The sequence below is a fragment of the Vanessa tameamea genome, chromosome 22, assembly GCF_037043105.1.
Source record: "Vanessa tameamea isolate UH-Manoa-2023 chromosome 22, ilVanTame1 primary haplotype, whole genome shotgun sequence".
NCBI lineage: Eukaryota > Metazoa > Arthropoda > Insecta > Lepidoptera > Nymphalidae > Vanessa > Vanessa tameamea.
In genome coordinates this window covers 3,204,560-3,229,656 of record NC_087330.1, presented here as the reverse complement: position 1 = coordinate 3,229,656, position 25,097 = coordinate 3,204,560, and the positions used below count along the sequence as shown (strand labels likewise).

The window sequence follows — 25,097 nt, the reverse complement described above, 5'->3', positions numbered from 1 at the left end:
GCTGTATGGCCCTGTGGCGCAACGGATAACGCGTCTGACTACGGATCAGAAGATTCCAGGTTCGAATCCTGGCAGGGTCGTAAGTATCACATTTTTATAAAAATATTTTTTAGTAACTATATTTTTTTAACATATATATATATATGTTAAAATATATATATATATATATATAATTACTATAATTAAATAATTATCTTACTATTACTTATACACATTTTAATTACTAGAAATAAATTTATAAATAGTGAAATTCTATTTTTAATATTATTATATCTATCAAGATTCGCAGCGAGAGGTTTAGCAAACAGGCTTACAGCGATCGAAGCGAAGCTTTCGACAGACTCGATCCTGTAAAATCTCTAGGAATAGTAAATATCTTCAGTATATTCTGGTGCGCTTACTACGATGTAAGGAGTGTTGGAATATATTATGTATGTAGATTTCTCAAGTCTGATATGGCACAGTGGATAGAAGATTGCATGGATCTTAAGAAGGTAGATCGAAGAAGGTCGAAGGTCATTTCAAATTCATACGGACTTTTTTACTACCGTCCTTGGGAACTAAGATGTTGTGTCTCTTGTGTCTGTAGTTAGTTAAAACTGGCTCACTCATCTTTCAAACCGGAACACAATAATACTAAATATTGCCGTTTGGCGGTAGTCTTATCTTATGAGTGGGTGGTACCTACCCAGACGGGGTTACACAAAACCCTGCTACCAAGTTAATTAGAAAGTAAATATTATTTAAATGTTTAAACTAAACACGTATAATTTTATCTTGTGTAAATATATATATTTTGAAAATGATTTTGTTTTTAAGTATAAATGGTTATTGTTAAATAATTCCTATCTGGCTTCTTTCTTTATGAATGTATTTAAAGTCTTACAAATAAATATATTCACTTAGATATGAATACACATTACTTTCTTTACTAAATGTTTTGATTTTATCTCATAATATATCAAGAAAATTAAATAATTTTATGTTGAATATCATGGTGCTTCTAGTATTTCAAAAATATATATCTTTGTTTCAGATCAACCTGCGATTAATCCTCGTGTCTGGCAAAACAAAGGAGTTCGTGTTTAGCCCGGTGGACTCAGCCGGCGACATAGCAGTTCACGTTTACGACAACTGGCCTGAAGGTAGATTTATTACGTTAAATTACGCCGTACTATAGGTGCGGACGTTATTACATCTCTCGTGCTAAATAAGTATAAAAGTAAATAAGAAAAAAATGGTGCAAATCGCCAACTGATGGGCTAAAGCATTTGGGCTGGGCTCTGAGGCTTGAGCCACCACGCTGCTCCAATGCGCGTTGTTAGATAAATATGTGACAGATTTCAGTGAATCAAGACACATGCACATGAAAATTTGCAGTGATGATTGCAGTGCTTGTCTGGGTCAGACCCAGGCAAGCACTGCAACCATCAGTTAAAATTACGTAGACAACGTGCTTAGAACTGGACCATTTCGGCTTGAAATACATATAAAAATACATTAAATTATGTGCCTTGGGATGGGTTATAAGAGGTCATAAGCTAGCTACTGGAATAACAAGATACTTTTTATTTTGAATATGACCTTTATTACAACCAAAATTGTTGTTCTGTAATTTATGTTCAACATTAGGTTCGTAAGATATCGATGTGATCGAAATTCTTTGAATTGGATTACTAAAGGCTATTTTTTGTGATAAAAACAGAGTCAAACGAATTAAAAAACTAATTTGATTTAACATTATCTCCGGCTATAAAGTTAGTAATTAAAATTGGTGTTTTTTTTACGCGCAAAAACAATAACAAATTAGTCAAACAATTGAGCGCTATACAGTCATGGCCCATGGTCTTCTAAGCTCGTTTAAAAAATGCAAGTATTGCTACAAGGATACTCATAAGCTATTAACGGAATGGCATGGAATATAAACAACGTGCTCAATCGAGCATGACCGCCATGACACAGTCATTGAAATGGCGCCCTTAGGTGACGTCGCACAATGGAGTTTTTGCCACGAAACGGTAATAGGGTGTCCAATGGTGCGTTTTAATATTCCGTTTAAAAGAATGAATCTCAGCGCGCTAATGGCCCACAATATAATTTATATCCTCGTCCATTATTAAAGGAGGCTATAAATTCTTTTTTGAAAAATGTATATGGGAAACCTTTAAATCTACAAGGAAATGAGCGAAATTAAAAACAAAATGGATTGCGATGAAAATTTTTAAACAAACGATTAACGGATATCGTAATACGCTGTGAATTAACATTAAGGTATTCCAAATTGTTTAACTTTTTTTTTAAGAAAAGTTACAATGCCCCAAATTAATTAAGGCATTACTAATATTCCTATTTACCACTTATTTTAAGCTTATCACTTGTGTTAGGATTGGGTACAACAATAGCCCAAGGAGTGAGAATCGATCCTGCGACTTTTTTCATTGCCCGTAAACCATTGCGCTATTGACGCTTTAATCGTTTTGATCGCAGATTTTTTTTAACACGATGACGCTATAACTCCATCTAAATGTCTCATTTTTCATCCGTGTATGTTTGTTGAAGCTGCATATGTACGTCTTGTTTATACATCATCGTACGCAAGGCGCATAAACACTTGACTTTCAGAAAACAAGGGACAATAGACGGCTCCTTGGAACGCCTGGAGCTGTAGGTCGCTGGGAACTGGTGACACAGTTTTTCATGTCGCTTTTGTAATGAAAGTGTAGGTTATGAAAGCGACTCTGTTGCGCTAATTAAACCTTTTAACATAAATTGTCTTTTGTTTGTTTGTAACTTACAAATAGACCTGTAACTGGTGGATTCGAACTTTTGATTATCTTAAGAAAGTAGTTATACACGAACTGAATATTGAAGAGGAAATTAATAACGAATATTACTTAAGTGATATTGCGAATTTGTTTTATAAAAGAACACGAATATATTTTAATATTTTTTAAACGCTTTTCTTTTTAATTCCATTACAAAAAACCAGTGAACGGAACAAGTGAAGTAAAACCAAACAATGATATCAATATTTCTCATCGAAGAATATTAAAAAAATAATTACAACATAAAAATCAGAAAAACTGAATATACCGGTATGCCGATTGATTTAACATGTTTTATTAAATTAATTTTACTTCTTAATTAATTTCGTATGAAACTTTACCCATGTTTATCCATTAAATGGAAGATTAGAGGGTCTCCTCTACGGTCTCTCGGGTTCGCCCAGCAGTGGGATATTATTGACAAGCATATTAACTCTAATTTTCTATTCGTATTGTTTTAAATACTGTATCAAATAATGAAGTTTCAATGCTTTGAATGTCGTATTACCTTATAGAACACTAGAATATTTTTATCATAAGACATTATGAGTCTTAATCTTTATAAAACCCTTATCATACAAGGTAAATTGTATTAGCATTCGACCCACTTATAGCATGAAATGTAGTCAAAGATAAATTAAAAAGGCTAGTGGGGACGGATGCGAGGGACGGAATCTCCGAGATCCTTTTAACATTTGAATAGTTCAATGAAATCGATGTTTCTTAGTAGTCGATACTTTAAGTCTCGAAGACCTTTTAAAGGTATTGGATTGGTTTAACAATAGGACAAAACTTTCTTTAGCGTTTTCGTCTCGGATATTTTATTCCGTAGTTATTTATGTTATTAGTGCTTTTGTTGTTACTTTATAGCGTTGATGGGAAAAGGTATATTCAACAGATATAAATTTGTTACGACTTGTTTTTTATAAATCAAAAAACAGATTTTCCTTTTTTAAAGATCAGCGATGCGGCTGTTTTTAAATTGGACCAATATGACTCTTTTAGTATAAGTACAGTGTCTTAGCCTCTAAAGGGGCAATAACATATTAGTTGGCAAGAGTTTCTAAGATGTCGTTAAGATTTCTCCGGAAAAATTGCATCGTCAGCATTATTTCCGCATTGAGCCGTAAAAGTAATCAATTCTCCTCAGCGATTATAAATTGCGAGTATTCCTTACGTTTCTTATAGCCTAAAGTACATTTCAATGGCAAGAAGACCGAAGATAAACAAATTTTAGATTATAAAGTTCCATTCGATTTAGTAATAGCTGTGCTATGTTATGAACTATGAAATCAGTTTTTGACTCAGCTTAACTATTTATATCCACTTTAATTTTACATTCAAAGTTCCAAAACAACTTTATTCAATTATGTCGATCAAATCGCCATTTTTTTATGAAGCTGTAAGAAATACCGAATACACCTTAGATTTTAACCAGTGAAATCGTGTCACTCCTGCTATTGAAATTGACTATACGCGTAGGTTTCGTCGCGTCCTTCAATGTATAAGTTTGTCATTTTTGTTACCTATAAGTTACTTTGCTAATGTAAAGGTATATCTGTTCTCTAAAAACTCATTGCTTATCAGGAATTATACTTTTTCTTGAGTTTATTAAAACAGTATCTCTATATTGCTTTATATAGAGAATTGGAATAAATATGTTTTGACTTATTATTTTTTTGACTTATTATTTTACGTTTTTACAATATTAATGAATGTACAAAAGACTTACACAGACGAAAGACTAGCATGGTAACATTGTTAATAGTTAATGTATTAACAACTAAACCTTTTCCAAAGCATTAAGGAACGTCTTGATACAAAAGTCCCAGTAGAGTGTTTGCATTAGCCGATCCTAACAATACTCTTAAAGTGGTACTCGATTGCATCCTGCCTCCTAATGAGAGCACTGCGACCCTTCAAGATACTTACAGTATCCCTTGACTCTAATGCGGGCGGATACGTGTCTCCCTGTATCCCATTGTCGGGTTATTCTCTTATCCGCTAAAATAGTGTTATAGTTTTGGTTTGGAAAAATTTATCGCGTCAATCCGTCAAGGCGTACTTTATAATATGTACAACCAGACCTGTGAAAATTTGTTCGTTTTTTATTTTTCATTGTAAATATATAAAACGATATATTATTAAACGATATATTAGATATACGAGTTATTCGACTATAAGTTAAGTTTACTTTGAAAATAAATGCATTAACTGTAATTTATTCAGAGCATTGTTAATTTGTTCACGTGTAGTCGTTACTATTATTATGTTATGCCATAACATCTGTAAAAAAAAACTAAATTTTATACGAATAAGTTATCACTAGTGGGTCGCCAGCGAAACTTCGCGTTTAGTCAATAGATTTGTTAGAAATTTTGAAACCTATGACAGATTTTATTTTTTATAGTCTCTCTCGCTCTCTAAAATTAATTATTTTGCTAAATCATAACAATTTAGTAAATTGCAATCAAGAATCCTCTTTTTTATTCAGCACATCTATGGCTGAAGTTCTTCAAATGAGACCATAACTGACTTTTTTCATGTGTACCCATCGTCCCATAATCACTCGGACAAAAATCGCCTTACGCTATTAGTATATAAGATTATTAAATGCGTTTGTCCGGAAAAGTGGTCTGGTCCTTTTTTTAAACAGCGACGGAATAATAGACCGTGGTTTTTCGGTGGAGAAATAGAATACAGGCCGGAGAGTGACAGAGGCAATTTTTTATTCGGGAAAAATTTACAGCACGAAACTGCAGCTAAAATTTATCACTGTAACACGACTTTCCGGAAGTGCTTATGGAGAATCTAGTTGAATAGAAAATATTTTGTATTCAAAATTTATATTTGCGCTTACTTGCATGTGCAAATGTAGGCGCAAACACAGTCTCGCCATCTCATAATCCGATGGAACGGCACATCCGACACGACCGGAGAGTTCAGACGGTTTAACGAACTATCGTTGTTACGTGTTTTAACAGAAACGGAACTGTACACAGATTAATAATAACTACAAATCAATAAAAACAAAAGGTCGAATACGCCGAACGTTCTAGCAGCTGAATTTTCATTTCAACTCTATCTATCATTCAATCCGGCATACAGTTCCCTTTATCTCCAACATTCAGTCACTGATTCTCAATATCTCAACGACGCGAAGATCTCAGATTTATATCGTATTTACGTCGATCCCTCGCGACAATGTCTTCGCTTACTATAAAAGTCACATACGATTTATTATATTTTCTTCAACATATTCAAAATGGCTCAGTCAAAGTAGAGTTTCAATCGATGGCTTAGTTTGAAGTACGCAAAATTTATTCTTCCATTAATTTGTTTTGGTAAACACTTTTGCATGGGTATATCAAATTATCAAATTGTTGTCTGAATGGATTAAATATACAAAGGAAACAAACATTTATTTTAATATTTAATTAGTATTTAATTACCTTCCAAGTCATAAAAACCGAAAAAATTGTTTAATGTGTGTTGAAAATTCAATATTTAAAGCGGATTAGAATCTGCTAAGCACAGATTCTTATACTATAATAGTACATACTGAAATATTCCACGAAACTCGTTGTATTTTTTGTGTAATTTTCATGTATATCGGTTACACATTACACATAGCTAAAATACTCATCAGTTAGTCGTATAAATTTCTAGTGATTTAATGACTTGGTATTCTTTAAAGAAATGCTAAAAAGTTGCATATTAAAAACCCTAATCAGAGTCCCTTTCTCCGGAACTTCGCAGTCAATTCAATCTCGTTACAAACGTTCGTAAATGCATTCTCAAAGTAATAAAGAACGTCTCAACGAGAATTGAGATACGAAAGGGAATCAATTATATGACAAGCATAGCAAATAAAAATTTAAAGCTACTATTGAACTTGCTTAACATTTAAAATCGTACTGTAAATTGTATGTGAGTTTTAATCATGTTAAGTATATTAAAACTTATATAATAATAATAAAACGTATACGCAATCAGCATCAGGAAATAATGTCTAGTCAGATTTCAAAAAATATTCTTTTTACCTTAGCATAAGACGTAGTATACAATGTTAGGTTTAGACGTGACAAAAGTCATTTCTCTTTTGTAATTAAAACTAAATATCTTTTAAAAATGAATACGCTTTATAATAAAATTTATTATTATTTTATTTTAGTTAATTATTTTCACGCATATACAAAGTTTTTCTTATTATGCCCAAGTAGTAGAACATCTCAAGAGCGCAATAAGTGCACGCACTTTTTTTACAATTATTACACGTCGTTTCGATATAAAGGGATCTCTAAATCTAATTGTTCTTTGTTCTTCGTTTTGTAATTTGGCGTGTAGGTACTTGTCGTCGACCGAACCGCTCTCGTCGTCACTCCCGCTATGCTAATTTTGTCTCGAAGACGAATACGCTTCTCTGAATCAGGAATGCTTTGATTCTAATAAAACGATTATCTTTGACATTTCAAATCTTACATTGTTTAAGGTTGTCTTATATATTTACAAGTTTAGAATGCCGTTTCGCTCGCATGTGAGGTATAGCTGGACGGGCTGTGTTTAGATACCCTATGTGATTTTCCGTACCCCATTTTTATGCAAAAATAATATAATCAAACTCACTTTCGTGTTAATAATTTCAATTAGGATACTAATAAACAAACGATGTCGGTGAAACTACTATAACACAAATAGTAAGTGTATTTAAAGGTGAAACGTTGACCTTAAAAATATAAACCAAACTAACGTATATAAAAATTAAATTAATTTCAATAAATATTTATGTACTAATAGAAATTAAAATATAAAATACTATAGTAATGAATTAAAAAGCAAAGTATAAGAATTGTATAAATGATTAATAATAAACACGACTTATATATTATATTAGACAAGAACGTGAAATTCGCGCTAGTCACGTCAATGGACTAAATTTAAAACGGATGAAACTCTGCTTCGCCAGGTACCAGTTTTACGTATTTTGATTCAGTAAATTCTTCAGATAGGCGTTTAAAGAAATCGCGCCCTAATTAATTGGTATACATATATACATTATTTGTTTATGTGTGTGTGTAATTTATTATTGTGTGTCAAATAAAGTGAGGAAGATAAAATATTGTAGCATAAAATTTTACAGTAGTACTAATGTACGTGTAATATTTTTCCTGACACGTTTATCATAAATCATTTTGATAAACTAGCGGTAGGGCTTCGTACGAGCAGGTCTAGGTAAGTACCGCCCACTCATCAGACGTTCCATCGCTAAGCATCAATACTTTGTATTGCTCTGTGTTCGGTTTGAAGGGTGAGTCGGAGTAATTACAGGCAAATGTAACGTAGTGCTATGCGAACCCTGCAATGCGATTCTGTAAGAAATCACTTCGTGTCTCACTCGTGGAATGCTGACAACCGACTTATGGTGATAAGTCATTTTAATCCATGTATCCTAGAAATTTTATAATTATTATACTCAATCTCGTATATCACATTCTGACATTTCACTCTCGTGTTGTGCGGTGATTTTCGAGTTTCTTGTTACAGAATAGCCTAACCGGAGTGAGAAGTCTCGGTATAAATATTGTACCTTTAGAATATGTTGACATAATCCAAAATGTTTGTATTTTGGTAAACTCTTAAAGTGTTTGGTTGTTGGAATGTTTTGAAATTAATTGACTTATTCAATGAAAACATTATAAATGAGATATTCTTTTTAGCCGTGCCTGTTTTATCGTGTGGATTCTACTCTTGTTAAGCCAGGATGGGCAATTAGTATATAATATATGTACGTAACACTTCATATACGGGTAGTGAAAGCCGAGGCTCTCACAACGTACAATCGTTTTTTATATTTCAAAAGAGCTTAATTTTTTATATCATCTGTCGATACGTTGATTTCGACCTACTTTTTAATATTTCAACAGATTATTAATTATTTATCAGTTGTTACGTTTTAACTTTCGCATGTGAATTTATGTTTTAAACGTTAACATTTTAATAAATCTTAAATCTTCAATTTCGTAGTATCGTATTTATTCGCCTCGTCTATCTTAATGATATGTACTTGTATAATGAATTCGTTTCATGATATTCTTTTATTTAAATCCAATTTACCAAGTTTTTTCGGACGAAAAATAAAACTACATTTATTTGATCTGTTTGTTTATATGCATATATATATTTCAATGTTGAGTGTATTTATCTTATCTTTTGTATATGTTTGTAATGTATATCTACCACCATTAATGTTACTACCAAGTCGTACCATTCGCACGCTATGGTAGCTGTAACTGATCTCTTGTAGCGATAACCTTTCCCTTGTAAGACCTATTTCTGTTTGAGTTACTTGCCCGTTCTTCTCAGTGGATTCTCCAGATACCGAACCGGTGGTAGCGTTTGACGATTCAAAAGCATATAAAAAGTCTATTCGAATAAAATAAGTGAAGAGCAATAAATTTCAGTGAAAATTTCAGTGAAAAAAAAAATGCTTCCTCTATTCAAGTGAGAAGTGAAACGTCTGAGGCGATATTCTTTTTTTAAATATTCGTTTGTGAAACTTTTTATTTAGTTCTCGTATGACGCTCCGCCCACGTTTGCGAAAAATAGAACAATTAAGTGATCAACTCGGTCGGCCTCGTTGTCTCAGGTCAGTAACCCGCCCTCGGTAGCGCGCAGTGATAACTATGCGAACCCCGGAGTGAGAAGTCAAGGTATACATATGTTAAACTCGCGAGTCGCTAACCGTTAATTGTACTTGAGTGTTATACTCTTTTAATAAATTAGCGGTTAAAAAAATAAAAAATATATAATTTAAATATCGAATTAAATATTAATATCCTAACTTATATTACAAAGGCGAATGTGAGTGTTTATTTGTTTGTTTCGCTTTCACATGTTAACTACTCAATTGATAATCATTTCACGGATACATAAAAGGACATAGAGTACCTAACAGCTGTTCCTCCTTCCTAGCCGTCTTACTTAGTGGTAGGGCTTTATACGGCCCATCTTTGTAGGTACCACACACATATCATATGTTCTACTGACAAACAAAGCAATACTCAGTATTGTCGTTTTGTTTGCTAGTTTAAATAAAGGCACTAGGGACGTAACATTTTAAGTACCAAAGTTGGTGATGAATCGGTGTGTTAAAGAATGGTTAATAATTCTTATAACAGCCTATTTAGAAAAACTAAGTTTTTAATATATAGAACAATTTAAGTCAGTATATCTTCTTGAGAATAATAGACTTCGACACCGTTCGACCGATCACCGTGAAATCGGTCCGTATTTTTCATGGAGAAAGATTTTCTATCTCCATTGTTGTATCTCGCCGCTAAATGTCACCGCCGCACACCAACCCGTGTACCGTTCAATGATCGCCACGGCAATTGATAAGCATTTGATCGCGGAGAATATTTTCGCACGAGTCGTATCGAATAGTTTACAAACGAATTTAAGAAAGCCATTGCCACATATTAGCTGCCACACAATGCAAAAGTTTTATTAAAATCAGTCTAGCCGTTTAGATGTGTGACATGCTGGTGTAATACATATGCATACATATATAATTTTTCTATATTTATCGAACTCTTACTGAGATTGATGAATATTTCATTGCTCTTATAACGTGACCTAATTGGGGTAATGAGTTGACTTTGTTCGTTTGTAGTGACTGACACCGTCGCATAGCTTTGACGGATTTTTAAAGATAAGGTTTGATTGAGTTCATACGTACAAGTGTCATGTCAGTTCAACAGAAGTATATGTATATATAAATGGATTTATATACTTCGACACTTTAACCAAAATGTAAATATATTTACTGTTGTAAAGAAAATAAATTCGTTCATTAATTTGAAATCTCTTTTTTAATTAAACCCTTTTGAATTGAGCTATTACTTTTAAAATAAAAATTATTTTTAAATTGTGAGTTCTGACTAATATTAACAATATTAGCAAAACACGGCAAATTGCTCAATATTTTGTTATTGGATTTTTTTATTGCATTTATTAAATTCAAATAGAGAAGGTATGTAATTCTTAAGATAATTTCATTATTATTTTATATCCCCTTAATGTAATCATTTTTTTATTTCAGTTTTAAATACAAGTTATATTAAAAAAACAACCGAATCGAATAACCTCCTTCATTTTCGAAGTCGGTGAAAAACAATTGCAAACAGAATAACAATAAAACGAGAAAATCGAATGTATTTGAAAAGTTTATTTTTATGCCCCGGTACTGATTTGTGTACATTTTACTTTATAATTTATTTTTATTTCATAAAAAACGAAACTTGTTTTCAATGCTATACGCTAACTTTACATTCAAATAAGTTTGAAATACATTTAAAGATACAACTGGCATTGAACCCGCTACCCTTCGGCATATCGCGTAAAGTGATTTATTAATAATTCATTGGCCCATTACTGACGTATTCATTCTAAAGTTGTAGGAAAAATGTTTACACATTTGTTTTCAAAGTGACAAAAATATTTTTATTTAATATTCAGCGTGCATCGCATCCGGTTAAAACTTCAAGTATATTTGAATGTGTGTGTTTCCTACGTCGTTATTGCTTCGGCCTCATCTCCATACGCAGTTTGAAACATAAATAAACGCCTTTAAAATTATGCTAATTACGTTAAACTTTGCTAATTGTTCCCTTCGAGGTACTGTTAACATAATAATAATATGTCCGTCTATTAGCGGCCTCCTAGCTAGTTAAGAAGAAGCTTTGGAAGCTTCTACGCCAGGCTCTTCAAATAACTAGAGACTTTTTTATAACATCACTTAAACATTAGCTGTAATCAAATTAGTTTCAGAGCTATGATGTGACAGATATCTCATGCTTCACCCACATATGGGTAACTTCTATATTTAAGAGGCTTGGTTTGATATTCCATGTCTGAAATGTTGTAGATCTATAAAATATGTCGTAATAAAGTCTGACATTGATATTGGTACGAGATTATGTGACGGTGAACTCAATAGATCATGTCTCAGCATTAGGGTACTTTTATTGCGCGAATGAGAAAGATTCGTCATCATGATCATTCGGTTCCGATTACCGCACCGCATTTTGTGCCCTGCCCAATGCCTAGCCTTTCTCGTGCATGCATTTGCTGTTAAGTTGGTTAATCTGCTTAACAATAATACCGTATTTACGTTGATTGACATTCATTGGTCTCGACATACATAGCCTCTGCAACCCGTGGTGAAGACGGCCATCGCAGTGGTTTTAGTGGATTGAAACCACACATAAGTCCCACTGCGTGAAAAAACTATTACCATTAATATGTCAAACTTTTTTTGTTGACTGTACGTACAATATGCTGTAAGTACGGTGTGAATTGCAATAATTACGTCGTCAGTGTCCTGTAAAGCGTGAACTGGACCATCTATTATGTCACTTAAGTGTAATTTAAATGCCTCTAAGTATATCATCTCTTCGCGTTGTCTTTTAATGATTTGTCTTTGAAATATTAAAAAATTGTTTCCAAATATAAACACGACGTTTATCATAAAAAGGGAATTTATGCTTGACAAGCAGTTTAAAACTCGTAGTACCAGTTCTGGATATCACATGGCCAACTGTAAAACTAGAAATGATCCTTGACTTTTGCAGAGATTCTTTAAGATAAATTTTAATAGAGTAGGTATGTACGTATGTGTTATGTGTATTTAATATTTTAATATTAGCGTTTCGTGTGGCCTACCCGGATGAGGCACACACTCATCCGTAGTTTTACTTCCACAGCACCAATACGTGGTTTTGGTGTTTACAGGTTTGAGGAGTCTAGTTAGGGAGAGTGCAATGTCTATCTAACGATAACGATAAATATCTTTATTTGGTCAAATAGAGAAAAAGGTAGAGTTTTCTCATTTGATTTGTACATGAAAACATGAAATTTATAGTCGGAGGAGCAGGATGCCGAACAGTTGGGTTCGGGGATTGATCCGACATTTGGAAGACTAATAATTCATCTCGATTAAGAGCAAATGGGTTTGCAAGCAACCATCGCATTCGAGTAGCTTCTCAAAACATAACGGCTCGCGTTGCCATGATGATGCCCTGCCACTTACAACTCCATTCGGGGTGACCCGCTCTTAAAAGTAAATCAGCCATTGCCATTATTGCCAACTATTCATTAATTATCCAAATCAACAATCAAAGTAATCTCGCCCCGTTATATATAACCCGCTGAGTTTCTTTCGCCGGTTCTTCTCATGTCCGAGGTATTACTTTCTGAACTGGTGGTAGATTTTTGACTATCAATAAGGAAGTGTAAACACGTCCATATCGAATAAAGATTTTTTACTTTGACTTTGATTGTATAATTCTTTTTCTTAAATTTTAAGAATAAACATTTCATTTAGTACATTGGTATATGTACATTGTACATATGTTATACGGTTAAACGTTAGGAAACACTCTAAATTGAATTTGAGTTGATGTCAAGTCAGATGTATAGTGTATTCAATGACTTATTATTATTATTAATAGCGTTATTAGTCAGCTTTTGGTCTGAGGAGTCCGAAGATTCCAAGATTTTTAATTTTTTTTTTCATTGTTAAGTTTTAGACTTCTAGTATTTTTTTGTTTTATTAACATTTTATTTTAATACAAAAATGTACGCTTTGTGCAAAACGGCAGCGGTAAGCCTTGTTTCACAGCGACAGTAGCGCTCTCTCGTGAGTTATTTACAGCCTGCAGCGGTAACTCGCGACTCGCTTTATTTAGGGTTCACCTAAACTGTTAAGTTTACACTTTTTACAACATGAAAATTGCTTACATTTTTATTTTACTCCACTGTTTTATTCAAATATAGTAATACTTATATATCAATAAAAGGCTTATGAAATGATTTTAATTCGAATTTTAAGCTTAAGCTTTAGATACAAATATTTATTGAACTAAACGATCATACATACACGAGTGAATTCGATGTAAAAAAAGTAGAAAATATTTTGTTATTCAGTTAAGTTAATTTTACTGAATTTATATTTTGCTTTGTAATGGAAAAAAATATTAACTAACGAAAAAAATTGGAGCTACGTAATCGTCATTCCAAAAATTTCATATCCTTAAAGGGGGGTCTCACCCAAAAGGAAAAGTGACACATAAAAGGGCTAGTACTTTAAATCGGTTTTACAATTATTAACTTCTTAAAAAGGAGTACAGTTTGAAAATTATAGAATGTTAAAAAAAAATATGTATAATTTCCAACCACAATAGTCGCTGCCTTAACATTAAGATAAAACCTCAAAGATATGCGAATATAATAAAACTTAAGCTTTTTCTGAAAACATTTTCACAAATGTGAATCGCCCCTAGCTAGATGGGCTCACGCGATTAGCCCGGCCGCCACAAATCTACTGATACTAACCGATAGTCCGCCGGCTAAATTACACCCTAGCTGAAGTCCAAATCTTTGCTCATTGTGAATGTTGCCTAATAATTGTTATTTTGCTAAATATAATTCTTGTTCTTGATTGATCTTATATTAACAAAATTAAATTTTAATAATTTTTTTACCAACAAAAAAGTGTTCCTAGAAAAGCTAAGATTTTTTAGACATTCATATCAAAGACATTGACAGTCATAATTTTTTGAAATCGAACTAATTTGTGATATACTTTGATTTGTAACTTATGACCATACAACGCCATCTATTTGCAATTTTGTATAAACATTTAGTCGATAACTTGCTTGTGTGAATCATAATGCGATAGTGTGGGTGACTAGCTCGCTCCGGTACGAGTCGATATTTACAACTGTTCACTCGTCAGCCTCCATAGCTCAGGGGTTAGAGCACTGGTCTTGTAAACCAGGGGTCGAGAGTTCAAATCTCTCTGGGGGCATTAGTGCCTAAACACGGATCTTTTTTATTTATAAATTAATCAATTATTATTTTTCTTTTCTTGGATGTCAACTGATTATGTAGAATTTCGGAAATCTGACCAGTATTTAAATGTTTTTTTTTTCTACATATTATTTTTTCCCTACATTGAAATTTATTAAATTATTACTAATCCATAGATATAAATAAATATACTATTCAAAATAAAAAAACATTTATTTTTTTTAAACATCAACATACAATACAAATTTTATGAACAAATAAATATTCAAATAGGTTTAATATATTATTAAATCTTCCTCTGTTATTAAAATAAAGTACTAATGTGAAAACAATTAAATTCCAGCGGATTGGGCGACGGAGTGCGTCTCCCGTGCTGAGATCCTGCGGCTCATATACCAGGGCCGCTTCCTGCACAGCTCGGTGACCCTCGGCGCGCTCGGCCTGCCGCTCGGACGTACGACCGTCATGCACCTCGTGCCGCGCGAACATCTGCCCGAGCCAAACTCACACGGTATGGACGCGACTTTACATTATTTTACTGAACTGTGATGATAAATTTTAAATTTTCGTTCGACGAACGTTTTCTTTTTTAATTACTTTTAAAATTAAATTACTTTCATGATGTCTTCTGTTTTATTTTCTAGGTTGAAACAAATTATACTTCAGATTTTATTTTTAATAAATGTATAGCTCCAATGGCTATGCGTGGTTGTAGGTTCGATGCCCTCGGGATCTTTCATTACTAGTATTAAATCAAAATGAAGTATGGACGTATAACACTTTTATAGCGAACGTAATATGTATGTGACTGTACAATAAATTATAACGTTTTACAGAAGTTCGATGGAGTTAACATTTCCGATACCTGTATTCCCTATACCTCTTCCTTCCTCCAATACATATAGTAAGTGATCCGTAGATAGGAACCTTTAATATTCATTATATAATCTGTAGTAAATATATAAGGAACATTCTTTACTTCAATAAATTACAATAACATTTTAAATTTTTGAATTTCGAATTTCAGATCAACGACAAAAGAGTAAAGGTGGCTCTAGCAGTTGTTGTTCGGCATCGTGCTGCATATTGTAATGCGTGGTGCGAGCGAGACGGCGGGAGCGCGGGCGGCGGGTGCGAGCGGGACGGGTGATTCGCGGCCGGCCGGACTATGTGTTCACACTCAGTGATGTAGAGTCAGGATTCCATTCGCCCTAATTAATCTAGTGTAACGTAACCTCTATGATGACTTGTGATGTTTTTAAAAGACTCGCTTCTATTCGATAAGATTGTAACACTTAGATCACTATTATCATTTAATTTATTATTTCGTAACGATTTGCGAGCACATCTCGTTCCGTCGTTTATTCGAGCACATGACGTAAGCTAAAATTTGTACGCACACCGCGGGGCCTCTTAAAAATATCGCAAGCTATACGGTTAGGAATTTTTCGTCGTCACAGTGAAAATTAATTCAGGTATAGCTTTACAAAGCCGATGTATCTCACCGCGTTATTTATAGCTCATTATAGAATTACCGTGCTGCCGAAATATTTTTAAATTTAGTAGTTACACGGGGTAGGATAGAGACCTCGGAAATCGTTGTCCAGCTCGTAGCTGGTCGACGTTCGACAAATCATTAGTATTATAATTTAAGCCATCAACGTGAATTTATATAATGTTACTTCGGAGATATTTAATGAAAAATAAATAAATATGAAACGAAAAATTATCGTAGCGGAACAGAGGAGTATGTAAATTAATCTCGTTTGCAATGTACATAGTATATAATAGCATGACCTGCGGGGAATGTAACGGGCTATATGTTTACTTCGTGATAAGTTCGCAATATTCGGATCGGAATGTTTTATTATTATTATTATTATAAATAAAAGGAACGCTATTTACCGCGCTAGATTTAGCCTTTAGATTCGCTGGCTGGCAGCATGTTTAAAAATATACCGTAACGACACGGCGACTGTCTGATGTTAAAATTTTAGTATTAAACAAGTGTTTAGATGTATTCAGTGGCCGCTATCGACTTAATTATTGTGTGTGCTGAATTTAGGAAGCGAATACATCGGCGCGACTGACTATACGAGACGTTTTAGAAGCTTCAGTCACACCTGTGCAACGCGGCTGATTCCAAGTTTCTAATGTAGCTATCACGTTTAGGCGTACATGTGTGGCGGTAGCTTTGTTTCAGCTTCGCTCGAGCGCGCAAGTGTGTTCTATCCTTTAAAAATCGTCACTTTTACTGTACATTGCCTCCTAGCGTTACCAGAACCGATGACTATTGTAAATAATATAACATACAGAGCTTCTTATATATATAATTTCTCATCACAATTTTTTACCCCGTTCCGTTGAAAAGGCCTTTTTTCATTGATGATATGATTTATCGTCGATATTGTAAAATATTTATTAAAAACAGCGGTGCTTTACAAACATTGTTAGAGGAAATATTCGTTATTTGTCATTTTCGGACATCGATATCAAAATTGCAGTGTTTTTGTTTTTGGTAATTTTTAGCAAGACTTTTCGGTGGAATGGGGTTTATTTACCGATATTTTACTTTTACCGGCGTTTTATTTACTTAGCTTTAGATATTATTTTATATTGGCTTAAGATTGAGTTGTCCGATTAAATTTGACTCTGTTAATTTTTATAAGTGTTTAAATATTTTGGGTAAAAGTCGTTGAAATTATAGCGTTTAGATTCAATGATCCATCCTGTCGTTTTATTATGAAGATGCGATATATTTTTGTGATATAGTACAAATAAAATTATTTACACAATACGACATATATTGGGCGAAGTGAAAATTCTTTTTGAGCAGTATTAAGTGGAGCTGGTTTGTAGATGACAGGACCGAGACCGTGTCACGAGGGTGCGTCATCAGTCCAAAATAATTTGTACAGAGTGAGAGAAAGAGAAATACAGCTCAATGTATCAATTATCCACTTTTCCAATTAATTTACCTCATACTGGTGAGCCAAAATGTTCTCATTTATGGTTAATGAGATTCTCGTACAAATTACATTGGAATGATACAGTGTCAGGATATTTGTTTGTGGACGTTGACTGAAAAAAAAACCAATCTTGCCAACACCGATACAACGAGAACGGACCGACCCGCCCAGCGACAATCTCTTGACACTCACGCGCCGCACAACCGACGCCGAATGAATGAATTATTTTATTATTTTAATTTGGTTAATTCTGTTTATTTTGTGTATGTATGTATTTTGTTAAGTTGTGTAAAATACCTAGTTATAATTATAAATAAATCTACAAGGTCATACGCATGTTTTATTTTTATTTCGCTTTTCGCCATCCTTTGTACATAGATGTCGCTTCAATCTGAGTTACTTTAGCTTCCGATCTGAGATGTAGACGGATGTGACGTCAGACGTAGTGAATCGCGATGAGGTGATATCGTAGGCCGGATAGTTTGATGTCTTCATTGTATTTTAATATCTCTAATAGATAATAGCTACTTTTAATCGAATTATTATAAGTGTTTATACCGCACGCTAAGTAAGCAGACGAGGTCGCTGCCGTTTCAACGATTATCAAACTATTTCAACTTTTTTTTTTATCAAACATGTTCTTGAGATTGGAAATATTATTCCAGGAATATTCATTATGTTTTAAAAAATATTATTGAAAATAAAAATTGTAGTTTAAATTGAAAATATAAACAAATCAAAAATGTAAAGAAATAATTTTACTATTAAAAATAAACTGTTAAATAAAAAATTGTAAACACTATATATATTTTTAAATACGTCAGCAAAAACCATTTTTTTAATTCCCTGAAATGGCAGCGATGGTGACGGCGACGGCCGGTAACGAAATGTAAATAACGATGTCTTTTTATTTAGTCAAATATAGAATAACAAATTAGCTTGATATTTTTTAAAACCGTTGTATGTGATAACAACAATCTTTTTTTAAATATATTTGGCAGAATGTAACGGACTTTTGCACCATATAATTTTTTTAATAGTTCTATAGTTATTATGACGTAGTAACATTAAAATATTTTAAGGATATCGCCACATACAACGGTTAATAACTGTAATAAATTCCAAATACTAGGTGTCACTGTGTAACAGGTTTACTTCGTACATAATTATATACTTGTTAATATTAAAATTAATGATTATAAAGATGTTAATTAATTGAAACTTTGGTTGGTTACAAAATTATATTCGTCTTCGATATTTCAGGGTAGAGTATCGCTTCGAGTCGGATTTCGTTCGTGTATGTGTAGATAGAGACTTTTGTAATCGGACGACATAATAGGTTGTAAATTGTTTGGAAGATTGAGTTTCGATGGGGTCAAATAAAATTTTAAGAATGTATCAAGTCTTTTATTTGTTACGTATTATATTTTTATTTTATATTTTTTATATAATATAATTTATTACTATAGCTGTTAACGCCTACATGTGAAGTGAAGTGAAGGACGAGATTAAAGTTAACTTAACTTTTCGATGGAACAAAATTTCTGAAATCAGTACAATAAAGTATTCTGAAACAGCACATTAAGTAGTAAATTGTCATTCGGTGAAGTTTATACAAATGAGGCTCGTAAGCTATCAGTCTTGAAACCTCAGCGTGGCCGAATTCTGATTTCATCATATAAATAGTACTCTCGAAGAAGTAATATCGAGTTGCTGACGTCACAACACTGACTTTCGGTTTCGTGGCGGGCTAGTGAGCAACTTAAATTGTCGTGTAGCTGAACATGTCGGAACGGGGCTAGCGTCCCAACTTTCGAACTCCCGAAGTTACCGCGGGAAGGCGAAGTAGCAGGAGATGAGGAACAGCGCGCGGTCCAGCTCGAGCTCGGCCGCCGACAGCGCGCGCAGGCGCCGCTCCGCGCCCGACACCGCCGACAGCTCGGGCGGCGTCAGCGTCTCCAGCACCTGCGGGAGCGCCGGCTCGTCATGATGGCACGCAGGGCGGTCTCGCTGGCGCGCACTCACCTCGCCGCTCACTCGGCCCGCCGGTACTCACGTCGTCGATGTTCTGCTGCGGCTCCCCGCGCACGCGCATGCCGTGCACGATGGAGCGCACGCGGCGCTGCTTGTCCAGCAGGCGCGCGTGCGCGGCGCGCGTGGCGCTCGACACGCGCGACACGTTGTGCGCGGCGCGCAGGCACAGCTCGCGCGCCGCGTGCGCCGCCTGCACGCACGGACACACACATACAGACGCACGCACGTGTACACACATACAGACGCACGCACGTGTACACGACACGTCCTCAAATACTCGGAATTGTTTGTCCCATATAACACTACATATAACACTGGGATACATATACTATATTATAAAAAGTAAAACTCGAGGAATTAAAGAACCTAAAAAGCCTTAATTTCAGAAAACTAAAAATAAACTTACATCATATAACTTTACGTGATATAAATAAATGGCCTTCGCCGACCCGCCGGCGGACGCAGCTTTTCTCATCGGCTGTAAGAATTTCATAACCGTTAATAATAAAGATAAATGATGTCAGCCTGATTAAGTAGTCTAACGGGACAGCCGAGAATTCCGCCATTCTCCAGGTCTTGTCGTATTCTCAGGGAGCCACCAATAATTTCCAATTGAAAATCTATTATTAAAGTTTATGTACTTAAACAAATAAAATTTAAAAACTATGATTTGACTGCAAACCACTACAAATTTTCAAGACCTCTAAATATAACCAAACAAAATATGCCTCAATACAACTTAGCAGTTTTGAAAACACAAAAGGATTTGGTAGCGTCTACCCTGAGGGCATGCTTTTCTGAAATACTTATGATTGGTTGATTCTCAGAAACCATACTGAAATTTAATAAGCTTGCTTTATTTATTTTTTAATTAAACAAACAGTTTAAACCTTAACAAAGTAATAGTACATTGATTGATCATACATTTATGTAATCGACTCATACGAGAACTATGGTTAGAATTTGGCAAAGGGGACACCTAGACATCCTAAAATGAAATCACTTGGTTAAATAATGTATGTTACCTGAACGCTTATAAGATGTTCCTCGAGCAACTTGTACGTCAGTTCCTTGCACTCCTTGTTCGGTAACATTGCGTTTTTCTGTATATCTTCCTCTTCTATGTACTTTTTCGACCGAATCAATCTGGAAAATAAATTGCAGTTACATATCCAGTCAATAGTCAAAAATCGTCATTCAATATAGAAGAATTACACTTGCTCATTGATAGTCAAATATCTGCCACCGGTTCGGAAATAAACACCTCGGACCGTAGAAGAACCAGCAAAAGAAACTCATGGGATTTTTTTTTTGTCATATACAATTATTGCTGTAAAATATATATTCGTTACAGCCCGGAAGCGATCATCTCAATCCCAAAGTATACAATTAACTAAGAACTTTAAAATTTAATATTTTTGAGCGTTTTCTGAGATTTTATACACAAAAGGGTTACTAACTGGTTAATCGGATAATTGAAATTACACAAGTGTGGCCACGAATCATAAGGTTCCATCAGATGAGTAATTTGCTTGTCTGCTTTCCTAAATGAAATATAAAAGTATCGGTTACCGGAATATCCTAGCGGCCTTGGAGCCGAGCCTCTCGGTGACGGTGTGGTCGAGCAGCGCCTCGAGCAGCTGCTCAGCGGCGCGCTTGGTGCGCACGACGTACTGCCCGCCGCCGGCGTCTCCGGCGCGACGGATGAAGCTAGCTCCGTTTTCCTCTGAAATACGATTCGACTTCGGTTACGACACGTTTTTCATGTCTTTTTCGAATAAGTGAATATGGAAGTGTTTTATGTTCATTATTAAGTTAAAGTCTTATTCAAATAATAATTACTTTATAACTATACTAAATATTATTACGGTCCTCTGGCATAGATCCTACTATAATGTAGCCATCTGTCTTACTGTCAAATATAAAAGACACTGAGATTTAGAAAACTTTACTATTTTTTACTAATCTGATACCCTCGGAACATCTACAATTCGATTAAAATATTTGTTAGTTCGTTTTTTTTTTTAGATAATTGATATTCTGCTCTATGGCAGTATTGTACAAACATAGTATATGGGTATGGTGAGTTACGTAGAAAGGTGCCACCTAGGACTTTGAGGTAGTGGTCGACGTGCGCGTGCAGCAGGGGGCGGTCGTGCACGCGCAGGGCGAGGTCCCGCAGGTCGCAGGCGGCCGCGGGGGAGGACTCCACCGCCCACGCAGACGACGACAGGTACATCTGTTCCAGCATCAGCCGCATCAGCTCGCCCGCTAAAAGAGATAATGACGATTTTTTATAATTGCCGTCGAATTAAAGTACATAAAAGGCTAAAATTAATTAAGAAAAGATTTATTAAGAACAAAAAATTAAGTACGGTTAGCAAAAAAAATAAAAGAATGGAAACACAATAATATTGAAATTTTATAATTAATATTGAAATTGAATACTAAATTAATCAATAAAATACAATATATGTATCACTTTTGCAATGCGTGAGATCTAGTTATGATGTTGTTAAATTACGATTGCATAAAACACCTCACATATATCAAGTATTTACGGCATTAATTTCACTATCAGTTGCCTAAACAAAACCAAATATTATAATCTAATTTAATAATATGTCGAACCGGCTCACCGTTTTCATCAATTCTTCGCGTGATTGCTTTTATCATCATATCATCTCGGAAGTCCAAGTGAAACCTGTCATAGTTGACTTTCCAATAGGTGTCTGAAATTAATAAAATTATCATTTACTTTTTTATTTTTTTATAGCATAGGTAGGCGGAGGTACAAATAGGCCAACTAATGGTACGTACTGCCCATAGACAATGGCGCCGTAAGAAATTTGCATCGCCAATGCGCAACCAATCTTGGGAACTGAGATGTTATGTCCCTTGTGCTTGGTTACACTGGATCGCTCATCCTTCCAATCAGAACACAACAACAATAGATTTTACTGTTTGGCAGTAGAATATGTAATCAGTGGATGGTACCTACCCAGACGACTTTGCACAAAGCCCAGTAAAATGTACGGAGACTAGTCCTGAGTTTCATGTAGATTTATGCTGAAGATCTAAGACACGCAGTAATGAGATAATATTTTCTAATAGATAAAATCAAAATATATGGACTTACTATCTTTACAGTCAGCTAAATTGGAGGTCATAGCCTGCATCAAATCCCTTACATCAAGATCCGGGACAATGGTTGCCACTGGCACTAATATGGGTATTTCACTGCCATCTTTAAGCTCGGCAACGGGGGCTTGCTGAATGTAGCCTGCTGTGGCTAGACTGATAAATGTGTCCTTGAGGTTAACTATATTCAAGTTTTTTTCCTGAAATTATTAGTGCGATACGAAATGTATTATGTTGTTAACAGTAGATACATTCATATATATATATATATATAATATGTGTATACTTGTTGACAATATATATATTTATAATTTTTAGTAGCTACTAGACTTTGTAGGGGTAAAATAAAGTATTATCTCTTTGTCCATATGGTGCTAACGCATCAAAAAACACACCCCAAGTATTATTTCATACGTTTATTAAAGTATCTCATAACATTTTGAAGACTAATGGTTCAAACTACTTTGTGTATCCACAAAAAATGTTCAAAATATATGTAATTCACTTTGATAAGAGTTAACAATGTGTGATAATCCAGATATTGGATATCCAATTTATTTTGTGGTTAATAATTCTAAAGTACTTCACGTCAGTTTAAAAAATATATTTTGGATTTTAACTCTCAAACATCTGAGCTAAATATGTGTATAGAACTTCTACACATAATATTCCTCTCACCTTGTCATCTTTATATTTATTCATAACTGTCACTAGCAGAACAGTGGCTGTACATGATGCTTGCTGAAGAAGCTCTTCAACTATCATCTCTGCCTCACTACCATATTTACTCTTCATTTGCAGTAGATATCTACAAAATCATTAAAACGTTATTATTCATAAGTAGGTCTTGTCTGAAGCCAGTGTAACTACAGGCACTACAGACATAGTTCCCAAACTTCTGTAATGTTATGTAAGAGTTGGTGAATATTTTAAATATAAATCAAAGTAAAAAAAGAGAAAGTATATGTCATAAAATGTGGTTTCAAGTAATTAATTATTCTGACAATAATCTTTTTCATTCATTTGAAAAGCATTGACATTTAAAAAATAACATTAGGTTGATCAGATTTATTCATTTTTATAGTTTCTAAATAATTTTTTTAACCCTTACATAATTCATTACCTCGGATATCTTATCAGCAACAAAATATTTTCAGAATTCAATTTATATTCTACAGTTGCATCAGCTTCAAAAGTTGCCAAATCAAATTTCAGGAGAGTTCTTAGACTTTCAATCACCTGAAAATTTTGCAATATTTATTATACTGAAATGAAATAATTTTTCTTATTATCATACCTACTTTTAAAACTTCAAAAATTACCATATATTATAGAGAAATTGTATTTGTCTCCGTGAACAATGAAGTTGAAATTTTTTACCATTCTTAGAAGAATTTAAATGTATTTATCAATAAGTTAACTTAGAACTATTTGGTACCTCATTACTTCATATGTATTGTAATCACGGTTGTTACCTGCGTGCGCGGAAGACCTGTAGTTTTCACTATCATACCAATCGTCTTACTTCCATACATGAATAGATCGTTTCCAACTTGCTGAACTATTTCACCAAAATGTCTTCCTAATATCTGAGAAACTACACGTCCTAACTGATGCGTCATTTTTGTTCCTGTTAAATATGAATTATTACTTTAACTTATTACAATAATATTACGGCTAGATGTTATTATATCCTATAAATCACATTTCACATGGTCATTTGTTTACAACTTTTGACACAATCAATTTGCCATGCAATTTAAACGTCAAATTTGATTTTTATATCACTTGTTCAGAAACTGAAAATATATTTATGTTGCTTCTATTTATTAAATATAATATATAAAATATTATATATTACGTGAAATTACATAATATGTATTTACTACATACCTTGTATACGTTGCATATTATTTCTTCAACGGGACAAAAAATAACTCAAATTCTTATTGATAGTCAAATTAAACACTACCACCAGTTTGGAAAAGAAAATACTCTGACCTGAGAAAAACCTGCGAAAGAAACTCAGCGGGTCTTTTTTTTGTCAATTTTATTATTTACATACATACATTGAATTCTATTCATAACAGAAATAGCCAGAAGGCGATCGTTTAATTCCCAAGATGTGCTATGAATCATAAACTCACTCATTGTATAATAACCTTTCACACACAAAAAATCTTTAACATTTTTTTTTAATTTGGCAACAGAGGCATTTTTAACGCTTTCTGGGATCCTGTTGTAGAACTGTATACCT

General features: G+C 34.0%; 2 protein-coding genes and 2 non-coding genes across 5 annotated transcripts in view; 3 read left to right on the top strand and 1 right to left on the bottom strand.

The window, feature by feature from the left end:
• Positions 1–19,063, top strand: part of LOC113393618 (ubiquitin-like protein 3) — a 150,938-nt gene extending 131,875 nt beyond the window's left edge. The window contains exons 2-4 of one of the 2 annotated variants that reach the window (XM_026630602.2): positions 1,037–1,145; positions 15,040–15,207; positions 15,724–19,063. In XM_026630602.2, coding sequence (XP_026486387.1) covers positions 1,037–1,145; positions 15,040–15,207; positions 15,724–15,788 — 342 coding nt within the window. In that variant the 3' untranslated portion in view covers positions 15,789–19,063. Of the gene's footprint in view, positions 1–1,036; positions 1,146–15,039; positions 15,208–15,532; positions 15,685–15,723 lie in introns of those variants that run through there. The other variant, XM_064218532.1, reaches the window with a different exon arrangement.
• Trnar-acg (transfer RNA arginine (anticodon ACG)) lies at positions 8–80 on the top strand. The gene has a single exon. It is a non-coding gene; the product is annotated as a tRNA-Arg (tRNA).
• Trnat-ugu (transfer RNA threonine (anticodon UGU)) lies at positions 14,622–14,694 on the top strand. The gene has a single exon. It is a non-coding gene; the product is annotated as a tRNA-Thr (tRNA).
• Positions 19,064–19,150: 87 nt separating the features above from the next.
• On the bottom strand, positions 19,151–24,577 carry LOC113393616 (DNA-directed RNA polymerase III subunit RPC3). The gene is made up of 11 exons (XM_026630599.2): positions 24,316–24,577; positions 23,964–24,079; positions 23,519–23,648; positions 22,839–23,040; positions 22,339–22,431; positions 21,806–21,970; positions 21,272–21,425; positions 20,725–20,845; positions 20,106–20,177; positions 19,722–19,889; positions 19,151–19,630 (listed from the first exon to the last, which is right to left on the bottom strand). Exons 1-11 carry the CDS (start codon positions 24,460–24,462, stop codon positions 19,493–19,495), a joined length of 1,506 nt encoding a protein of 501 aa, XP_026486384.1. The 5' UTR covers positions 24,463–24,577; the 3' UTR covers positions 19,151–19,492.
• Between the last annotated feature and the right edge of the window lie 520 nt (positions 24,578–25,097).

Bases quoted from the DNA above. Each gene is read 5' to 3' on its own strand.
- LOC113393616 (XM_026630599.2), bottom strand. From the start codon at position 24,462: ATGACGCATCAGTTAGGACGTGTAGTTTCTCAGATATTAGGAAGACAT. The intron at 23,649-23,963 runs GTAATGAATTAT...ATGATTTTGTAG, and splicing joins TTGCTGATAAGATATCCGAG to ATATCTACTGCAAATGAAGA. The intron at 22,432-22,838 runs GTAAGTCCATAT...TATTAATTTCAG, and splicing joins TTTAGCTGACTGTAAAGATA to ACACCTATTGGAAAGTCAAC.